Below are 11395 nucleotides of genomic sequence, written 5' to 3'. Positions count from 1 at the left end.
TTACTGAAAACATTTTTCATCTCAAAAAATATATTGTAACTTGATAACTTTAGAGTATAACATTTAGAAATAATTTTCTATAAGCGTATTTAAAATTAATTTTGTGAACGCAAAACATTTTATAAATATAGCTGGACGGTGACTATTCACAATTAATACTAAATGAAACAAATTGTTATTTTAATTTGGCCAATGGAAATAAATGAAAATTCACAAATTAAAAAATAAAAAAGGAAAAGGATATGAGTGAAACATCAATGATTTTGGTGACAAATGTTAGACATGAAACAATGGGAACAAAACAAAAAGTAATATAAGTGTTAAAACAATTAACAATACAAATTATTTTACAATTAAGAAAAACATCCCATTACATTAAGTTATATAAATAATTTTTAATTGTCTAATTTAATTTTTAGCACCAAAATCTGATGACATTTCATTAAATTTAAATAAAATAATAAAATATGATCAAAGACATTTATTAATTAAGTCAATAAAAAATTGAAAAATTTACAAGTACAAAAATCAGAATAATAATTTTAAGAAAATATTCTCAAACTTATCAATTATTACATTATATTAAACAACCTATATATAATCATATGAAATACTAACATTTTATATGTATTATTAAAATATATCTCAGATATAAAAAAACAGAATTAAGATATAAATCAAAGTGATATAAAGATTGTAGAAAGCAACGTACAAATATCTTAATAAACAAAAATATATTAAATCAAGCACATGGCAAAATATTCTTTGGTATTGAATTTAATGAATTAAACATTATCAGAGACAAGGTGCAAAAAGTTAAAAATTAAATTGTAAAATTAAACTCCTCCATGTAATGTTAGTGTAAAGTTACTGCATAATTGTACTTCTTACATATCAAGCGTTTTATTTTCAATTAACAGCAAAAATAATCTATTTTTGCTAGTTATTAATATTATATTACTATAAAATAAATAATTTTAATATTAAATAGTACTGATTGTTATGAAATAAAGTTCATCAAATATAAAACAAATATCTTAAATAAAAATAATATGGACAAAATGGGATGTTTTTCTCTATAAAATAAATTAATAACCATAAACAAAATAAATTCTTTAAATTAAATAATGACAAGAAATTTTATATTATTTAATAGCATAATAAATATATAAATATATATTAGTAAATAAATTTTAATGCTTAAATAAAGCATCTTCATGCATAATTTCATCACATTTAAACATATTTTGTGATAAATGTCTCTGCACCAATTTGACATCTTACTTGATGTGATAAGATTTAATTAGTTAAGATTTAATAGTTTTAAATAGTTCATAATTTAATCAGGAAAAAAAAGTGACCTTTAACTTAAAAATTATTTCCTGGAAATAATATTTGGGTGACAAATCAAAATGATTCACGCGATTTTATTTATTTAGTATTTAATTTAAATATTTCATGATATATTCGTCTGTGCATGAATATCAATGCATGCAATTCACAATTTCGATAAACATAAAAAGTTAAACCCAATAGAATATTGCAGAAAAAATTAATAATTAGCAACATAAATAAATTATTAGACATTTAATAATCTAGCCAAAAAAAATTTGTATTATCATGCAAAGATTCAGTCAAATCATTTGAATTATCTCCAGAATTTAATTTTGAGAAGACAGCAATTTCTGTATTATTAATTGTAGAATTACCATTATCATCAACATTTCGAATATTGCTTGAATCTTTAAGCGCTCCGTTTTGTAATTGAAGAGCATTTCTAACAGACGTTATGTTTTCAGGCTTCAAACTTTTTAAAGAAATTTTAGTGAAACCATCCGCATTATTTCGTTTAAAGCAATCAGCTAGGTTTATTCTTGTGCTATTTGCATCATCACAAAAGTACTTCACAGAAGATACTTGATTTGGTTTTTCAGGATTTAATATTTTTATAGTTGTTGAATTAAAAACATTTTTTGTTGATGCAAATTGATTGTTAATAGATTGGTTGATAGATTTAGGTAAAACAAAATCATCAAAACCATGCTTCAAATTCTTGTTGGCTTTAATGGTAATTGGCATATTGAAATGAGATGAATTTTTAGAATTGTCAGGAAGCTTATCCAGAGAAAATTCTGGTGTATTTAAAATATTTGGCGATTTATTGCTAGTGTTTGGCAATACCTGTGAATTATGTGGTGTTGATGTCGAAGAACCAAGATTTTTCAATGGTGTGTGAAGTATGGGTGAGTCAAATAGAATTCCAAATGATGTATCCAAAGAATCTTTTCCAAGTCCTATGGCTGGTGACAACAGAAGGCAACCTTCCAATCCTTTGCTCTGCAAAAATTAAAACTCATTGATTAGATAAAAATATTAATTACTTTATTATTTATGTGAAAAAATTCAAATATTCTGTGTAAAAGTAATGTCTTTTATAATTATAAAGAACACAAAATATTACTTTGAAATAAACAATTCTGATAAGTTGAATATCAAGTTCAGCTTTGTTGATTTATATATCTCAATCTAGTTTGTTTCTTATATTCCTTATTAAAATTTTATTCTTTGGCAGAAATCTTTATTTGTATTTTATTAAAATATAAATTTTTGATTATGTGTTTTGCTTATAAATAAAACTTAAGTTATGAACTGAACATAATATTGTAATGCAAAAACTTGTATTATTCTAATTTATAAAAATGTTTACTATGCTTACAGGTGTTTCAACAAATGACACTTCATTAGCCCAAGCACTTCCTAAACTTTTACGAACACGTTTTCCAGTACTTAATGGTTGCTCGTTTTCCTTTCCTATTAATTTACGTTTTCCTGCAATCATACTTCCCATACCACTATCCTGTAAAGAAATCATTTCTGTAATTCAATACTACTTCATCACAATTATAATTCATTATTTATTCACTATCACCTGTCCATTAGTTTGAGTAACCTCAGATGTTACATCAGAACTATTTCTATTTGATTCATTTCCTTCAGACTTTTCTTGCTCTTGTTCTTGCTGCATTATTTCTGAAATATCTTCATTCAATCGACTTGGACTTTCTGATGGAACATACCTGACTCCACTTTGTTTTTCTAATTCAGCCAAGGCATTTTTAAATGGTGTTGGTGTCCTGTTTTAAAAATAGCAAATAAAAGAAAAATTAGTATAAAAAATGTTGAATTAATTTTTGTTGAAGTTTTATCATGTAAAACATACCTTGGCGAATTATTTGATAAAAGTTTGCGACTTCTGATTGGAGTAATGCTTTCTGAATCATCAGCTGTTGAAGACCCCATTTTCATATCTTGAGGTACTGGTGTACTCAAAGGACTCTCTGCATCGGGCTCGCTTTTCTAAAATAAATCCGAAAATAATATTTTTTAAATAAATAATTATAACATAGATTTAAATAATAAATATGGTATAAAACCCATACTCACAATTCCTTTCAATGGTGTTGATTTTCTAATAGGAGTCAAGTTTGTAATACCCAAGTCAAAAGACAAATTAGGACTTTTCAAAAGTTGAGATGGGCTGAAATGTAACTGTGTCATAGTAGACTTTCCTGGGGTTTTTGAAGGCTATAAAAAATTATCAGGATCAGATATTATCAATTATCAGAGCTGAATAAATATGCTCTAAAAAATATGCAAGAAAAAAGTTTAACATACAGTGTTGGATGTGATATTGCCCTCGCTTTGGAATTCACTGGACATATTTCCAGAATCTCTGCGGAACCGGTGATGATTGGTTTTATTGCGCCTTAAGATTGGCGGAGGAGATCTCACATGTTTATCACTACTATGAGAGCCACCTGATTCCATTGCTCTTAGTACTGCAGATAAACGATTGTTATTCAAATGATGTGATGATTTTCTCACAGGGGAGTCTAAGAAGCTTAATTCTGCAATTCCTTCATCATTAAGTGACACTAGCTTGACAGGACTGCCATTAGACAATATTTCCATGCTATCCAAAAACCTGCAAATAAAAAAAACATGCTTATTTTAGAAATGCCTTTCATTTTATTTTTACTGTAGGAGACATTATTGAAACTGTCTATTCAAAATTATGAGAAAATGAACATTAAAAATATGATCAATAACATCTTTCGTAAATTGTAAGAAAAAAAAAATCATTTATCATTAGTACTTTGTTTCACAATGAAAATGTTTTAAATACGATAACATATGAATAATTACCTGTAAGGTGATCCATTAATACCACGTCTACCTTGGCGAATTGGTGAAATAAATCTGGGTTCATCCATTCTTGAGCTAGTTTGCGAATTAAAGGTTGAAAATATAGGACCAACAGAACTTCCACTTGCTGTTGATTGATTGCTGCCATGATCATACTGGTCAGCCCAATCGTCCTTAATAACATTATAATTATTTATGAATACAAAGATAAATTAATTTATTGTTTTTTGATTATTAATTGTATATACTCACTTCGTATCTAAGAGAAGCTGATTTTAAGTACGATGGAGATGGGCCATGATCACGCTTTAAAATATGTGGATCAATATGATGAGATCGACCAGTTGACACAACACCTACCAAACGTCCAGATAAAGATCCTGTATAGGAAAAAGAAGCAATTAATATTAAAATATATAAAAAAAATACAAAAGAACTTACCAAGCGTGGCTCGAGTTTTTAATCTGCGGTCAGCAACACGTTCATCATTTTCATATTTTCGACGCATTGTAGAATTCCAATGATTTTTTATAGCATTGTCAGTTCTGCAAATATTATAATACATATTTCCCATTCAAGTAATAATAATAAATTTTACTGTGCAATAATTATACCTCCCAGGAAGAAGCTTGGCAATTTTAGCCCATTGGTTTCCCCATTGTCTGTGAGCATCATATATAATTCTGTCTTCAGCTTCTGTCCAGGCTGTTTTCTTAATATTGGGATTAAGATGGTTGTGCCATCTTTCGCGGCATTGCTTTCCAATGCGACCCTTTAGGTGGCGAGCTATTAAGGTCCATTTTTTTGGACCATGACGCTCCACCAGTTCAACTACTTTCTCATCCTCCTAATAACCAAATAATTTAAAAACAAATAAATAAAATATAAATCAGTGATAATTAATGTTAATCAAATGATAAATAACCTCCTTTGTCCATGGGCCCTTGACCAGTTCTGGATTTACAACTTTGGTCCATCTCTGTTGACATTGGACATCTGAGCGATCTCGAAAATGACGAGCAATGCTCTCCCATTTTTCTCCTTGCTCTTCAACCAAGCGTTTCAATCGAGCATCCTAAAATAAAAAATATACATGAAATATTATGTTGATAAACATAGCATAACAACGTTCATATATTTATCCTGTATTTGGTACAAAAATTATATGTTATGAATGTAATATATTTATAAAAATCAAAACTGCATCAGTTTTAATAAAAAATAATATGAAGAAGTAGGCTAATTACTTGATATAAATATTTAAAAAAACTTACCTCCTCTTTCGCCCAACGGCCTTTATTGATGTATTTTCTATTAATACCTATTGAATCGTCCTCGGTGACATCTCCGCTGCTTTCGCTCTCGTATATGCCGCGAGATCTGAGATAAAATTAATTATTTTAACAAGATTCTCTGAAACTATAAAAAGTCAATATGAATATGAAATAATATTCGATCGGATCTGACAAAGTATGTAATGACTCAACGACTTCAAAATACGAATAAAATAATGTTGGAGGTAAACCACTTGCAGACACCTAAATAAAAAGACATTCGCTCTAATTTTGATACGTTTTGTTTCAAATTTCAAACTTACCGATTTATACAAAAGTGCCGAGATAATATGAATATACTGCTTAAGGAAAAAACTGGAAATGTAACATCCACAATCGTTTGCAAGGAAATGCTAAATCCATTATGTGAATCACTCGTACGTAAAAACAATAAAAGGATGTCGTTCCCTTATTTTAAACCAGGGAACTTTTGAGATTCAGATTTTCGAGTAAGATAATAATACAGTTGGCCGATACAAGGTTACTATAATTGAATTGTGTATGAACTTCCAGAAATAACAAAACGTTCGTATCAAATATATTTCAAGTTGAATTTCAACTATATAGAGTTATACACAAATATTATACAAATATCTTAATCGTAACAAATGCATAACATTGTAATGAAAATTTAAAGTCAAAACATAAAAGTACATAGTATATATATTATGAATTCCAACTGCCACTTATTTTAAATTGAATATTATTTAAATAGTATGTAGTCAAACCGTATAAAAATAAACATTCATACAAAATAAGTATCGCATATTACAATTTATAACTTTTGTCTTTTTAACTTTTTCTATTTCTTAACATCAAAGATTGGCACACTACTGACCCAGTAGTTAAAAAAAAAACGCACACCTTGACTAACAGTATTGTAAGAAATTCCAGAAGTCATTCTTTGTTGGTTGTTTAAAGGGAATATAATGTGCTATCTTAAGAAAAAAGGTGTCGCGTGCCAAAATATAAAACATCTGCCATTTCGTACAATGGAAAAAAAATACAACCACAGTTACAAGAAAATCCTAACACCGGTTGAACAAATATTATTTCACGAAATTCGAGTTTCTCAAATATCAGCTGACTGGCCTGATTCTACTTTTTTTATTTGTGCAAATTTAATACAGAGCCCATTCGGAACACAATCTGACTTGTGTAGCAATGTATAATTAATTTTGGTATTAATATTAATAGATGACTTACACAAAGCAATGCAATGAATTAATTAAAAAGGTACTAATCTTTTATTAAGATTTCCATATTATTGATTATTTAAGGCAGTAATATAGATGGAGCTTAATATTAGACAAAAGTTTGAATCGCTATATGTGTTTAGATTAAGTTTGGATGAAAGCCAAAATTTTAAAATAACTCCAAACAAATTAACTCGTGCTTCACTAGTCATTAAAAAATCTACACTAAAATAAATATCACATGGCATATTAAAAACAACGTTATAAAGTAAAATGAAATAATATGTTAATACCTTTTAATATGGTGATAATAAATTATTGATATAAGTTGAGACAATATTACAATTAGAAGCAAGTTTTCATGACACAATTCATGTGGTTGTATTTCTTTACTCTATTAAATTCACTATAAATTTAAATGCAAGCGTATTTATGATGGAGCAAAACGCTCTTAACCTGCCATAAAATCATTTGAATGATAAGATTCAAAATTTGTGCTATTTGTATCAAGAGGATCTTACCTAGAAAAGGTTTTCTAAAATTATGACTTGAAAATGTGCAATATTATGGTTATTGATTCATGGTGTTGGTAGAAAAAATACAGTATTTAGAGGCCAATTCTGTGGCAAAAGCAAATAGAACATTTTCACAGTTTTTAGTACCCAAAAAGAAGGATAAGATAGCGTTGCCATAACAACGCTATGTTATTGTCTATGTTACCCCAGAAATGTCCCCATAATATCGTTTACTAATAAGGTGCCAAAATATTAAATTATAATGATTTATTATAATCTACAATTCTATTTATTTGTTAATCTACAATTTCTTGCAAACTACAATTTGAGACAAAAAAACTATTTAATGAACTGGACAAGCATTTAAGGATTTGTGCATTATCACAATACAATGAAAAAAATACGATTGCATTTAGAAAAATAAATGCAAACGTGTAAATTTTCTTAATGTGCTATGAAAATGTTCAGGATTTGAATGCTTTAAAACACCATAGCGCCAACACAACTATCTTGGTCGTAACGCAAGGCTGACGACCCTTCGTTAAAATTTCTTTAATTCCTCCTTTTGAACGGAACATATGTTCAGAATTGTATAGGTAGGATAACAGAGCCAGCAGATGGTAGCATTCCCTTTCTTCGAGCTTTGTACACAAAATTAATTTATACACGTGAGCATATCGTACTATCTTCAATAAATTTCAATTGGAAAGTGCCATGCTAAATGTTTTTCTTCGACTTATGGCTTCTATCATAAGGGTATCATTGAAAAAAAAATTGCTCCGAAAATATGTGCGATGGAGCAAAATATCTCTATTGAGTTAATCTACTATTACAATCATAATATATTACTAGAGAAAAATTCATTTATAAATTAAATTAATTGTATGAATAAATTAAAAAAGAATTACAATTCGTATCTATTTTCAGAATTATCATAAGCCCTTACCATAACATAATAAATTTCATTAAAAATGTTAAATGTGAATGTTTGAAATATTAATTTTAAGTTCACTAGACGTGTATTCTAGGGTGGTCCTTAAAATGGTCATTTTCGAATTTTCTTGCTCCCAGGGGCTCAAATGGTTCCAAATAGATAAAAAACAATTCTCTGAAAGTTTTAGCTCTTAATATTAACGTTTAGATAGAGCGCAATTCAATCATAGTTTTGTATGGAAACAGCATGAAAAAAATTTCAAAAATTTTAAAAATGTTTTTTAGATGTAATTTAGCGAACAAATGAATGAATAAAACTCATTCATTTTTTTTTTTAATTTTCAAATTTTTTTCCATGCTCTTTCCATACGAAGTTTGATTGAATTGCGCTCTATCTCAACGTTAATATTAAGAGCCAAAACTTTCAGAGAATTGTTTTTTATCAATTTGGAACCATTTGAGCCCGTGGGAGCAAGGAAATTCGAAAATGACCATTTTAAGGACCACCCTAGTGTATTCTCAAATACGTTTAAAACTGAATATTTTGCAGTATTTTGGTATAACGTAAAAGTACAATTTTGAAAATAATTCGACATAAAATCATACGTTCAATACTGATCAAATTTAAAATTGATCAATATACAAAACGAGAACATTATAATGGCATAAACAATTGAAAAAAAGTCTAAGATAAAATATTATAAACCTTTTAAACATCTCTATCACCTGATTCAATTGCAATTACAATATTCTACTATTCTATTTAAATTGCTATATTCTACGATTATAAACTAACCTTTCCTGAAAATCGAGTTAAAAATGTACTTGAAACAAATTACAATGAATATACATACTTGAAATTTAAGTACAATCGCCGTTATTGATTTGAAAAGTATTTTAAATAGAAAATTATATGTCAGACAGTTTCAATTATAAGATAAATTCCATATGACTATTTATAATCAAAGCTTTAGCTATTTTTAACTTCCCGTAGGGTAAGTTATAGTAATTGTAAAAAAATTGAAAATGAATTTTTTTAGATATCTTTACGTTTCAAAGGTTTCTGAATATTTTGCTATACCTTGGAAAAAATTGATGTATGTGTTTTTTTTTGTAGAGCGAAGGAAATGCCTTTATGCATCCCAGACTATGATGTATGTGTGTGTGTGTGTGTGCGGAAACAAATTTTCGTCGACGATTTCGCGAACACTGATCAACCAATTTGAATAATTCAGAAAACATTCGATAAGGAGACGTGCTGATTAGTTTTTGGCGAAGGCAGGCCTAGCCGTTCCGAAGATACGGGGCAAAAATTGCTAAAAACGGTAACTCAGTTTTTAAGAGAACGGAGCGTCCGATTTTAATAATTCAAAAAACATTTTACTTGCATTGACAAGATGAAGAACTGATTAAATTTTTGGGAAGGCAGGTCCAGCGGTTATGGACTCTCAATAAAAATAAGTTAAAAAAATGTCATTTGGCGATCAAAAATGTTTATTGGAGATATGTACATCAAATTATCAGATATTTTATAGATTTTAATAATGAGTACACATTTTGTGTAATTTTTTTGGGTTCCGTACCAAGATTTTTGATTACGCTTTGGAAAGTTCCAGCAATTTGCCTTAAGGCACGATGACAAGCACCCCACTAGTTATCATTAGCTTTAACTGGTTATATTTATACTATTTCTTCAAAAGCCAAAAAGTTCAATTAAAAGATAACATGAGATAAATTCGATATGACAAATATGATCAAAGTGATCTTACACTCTATTTCCATCATTGCTGAAATTGTTTATATTATACTATGTGTGTACACGATATTAAATAATGAGTCAAGCTGGTTGTCGTTAAAGATATTTCGGAAAAGATATGTTCCAAAAAAGTGTAATACTTAGGTTCACCGAATATGCTCGATACTTATCAACTTTTTATCTTGTTAGTTGGTTTAAAATGCGATAAAGTTCATATTCGCAATAGTTCATACGTGTGAAACATATATTGAAATATGCAAACTTTTGAGTTAGACGATGATTTCAATTCTTCAGAATTAAACTTTGGATACATTTTTATGATTAGATAACATTTTCAACGTGCATGTGTTTAGCATTGCTTCGTAAAAGTATTACTTTTATTACATAATACGTAAGACGTAACACTATAATAAATGAATAAAAGAATGATAAGAACGAGGTATGTGTCTATGCATTAAATACATAAAGCCTTATCTATGCAGAATATGTTTGATTATTGCATAAACATACACTTTATATATTTTAACACAAATAGAAGCTCATGAATTACTAAACATAATTAGAAGTTCAATTATTTTCATAAAAAATTGACTACAAATAACTTTGACTTATAGAGATAGTAGTTAAAAAGAACACAATATATCACAATAATTTATAAAAATTGTGGCAAAACATACAGACATTCAGACAATGTTGTATCCTTAAAAAATCAAAAGTATGCCATAAATCTATAATTGGCTTCCAAATTATACACATTAAATATAGACTAAAATTCTCAATTGCTTACAATTCGCTAAAATCAGTAGTAGTCGTCCTGTTGTAACTTCCATAATTATCCTGTTGCATACGCATAATACTAGCACTTATAGTTTATAATAAGACAATCCTTATTATTTATTTAAAAACCAATAATAATAAAATCACACATCGTACAATGGCAAAACCACTATGTTAGTTTTCAAATAAAACACTTTAAAACAAACTACGATAAAGTTGATATAAAATTTATAAATAAATCTAAAGTATAAGTACAATTCTATGATGTTCGCGCGCTTTAGATAGTTCAAATGTACTGAGAAGACCTTTACAAGAAATTCATAGGGTCCCTAAGTGTAAAAGAGAAAGAATAATAAAGTGTATCTGCCATCTCTTTCAAACACCCTTGGTTTTCTTTTTTACCCACGGAGTAGAGGGTTCAAAAAACTCCGTGAGCTCATGGCTTCCTTATGACAAAAGATGTATAAAGCGAAGACCCATGCATAGAAAATATAAAATTACTACTACTAACTTTTATACGACAGTCGGCATAGTGAACTTTATACAATTCGGTTCAAAAACACAGACAAGTGCGAGTTCAACTCGTATATTATGGATTTCTCTTTGTTTTGAGTACCTACAAATTATACATAAAATACAAGTGTATTTAACATATTTTTATAGTAAGTTCAAGCTAAT

General features: G+C 28.3%; 1 protein-coding gene across 2 annotated transcripts in view; it reads right to left on the bottom strand.

Annotated features, from left to right (window-relative positions):
- LOC113366611 (transcriptional activator Myb-like) overlaps positions 1–11395 on the bottom strand; it is a 28638-nt gene that overhangs the window by 8351 nt on the left and 8892 nt on the right. For both annotated transcript variants that reach the window (XM_026608241.1, XM_026608242.1), the window contains exons 2-13: positions 5481–5586; positions 5132–5281; positions 4821–5053; positions 4648–4751; positions 4459–4586; positions 4207–4379; positions 3676–3985; positions 3445–3585; positions 3221–3357; positions 2930–3134; positions 2717–2857; positions 2182–2337 (exon numbers count right to left, since the gene is read on the bottom strand). In XM_026608241.1, coding sequence (XP_026464026.1) covers positions 2182–2337; positions 2717–2857; positions 2930–3134; positions 3221–3357; positions 3445–3585; positions 3676–3985; positions 4207–4379; positions 4459–4586; positions 4648–4751; positions 4821–5053; positions 5132–5281; positions 5481–5586 — 1984 coding nt within the window. The remainder of the gene's footprint in view (positions 1–2181; positions 2338–2716; positions 2858–2929; positions 3135–3220; positions 3358–3444; positions 3586–3675; positions 3986–4206; positions 4380–4458; positions 4587–4647; positions 4752–4820; positions 5054–5131; positions 5282–5480; positions 5587–11395) is intronic.

The sequence above is a fragment of the Ctenocephalides felis genome, unplaced genomic scaffold (assembly GCF_003426905.1).
Source record: "Ctenocephalides felis isolate EL2017-DRISC unplaced genomic scaffold, ASM342690v1 CF-g0.4_SCAFFOLD_01170, whole genome shotgun sequence".
NCBI classification, from domain to species: Eukaryota; Metazoa; Arthropoda; class Insecta; order Siphonaptera; family Pulicidae; genus Ctenocephalides; species Ctenocephalides felis.
The sequence above is the reverse complement of the archived record's forward strand: the minus strand, read 5'-3'. Positions and strand labels throughout refer to the sequence as shown.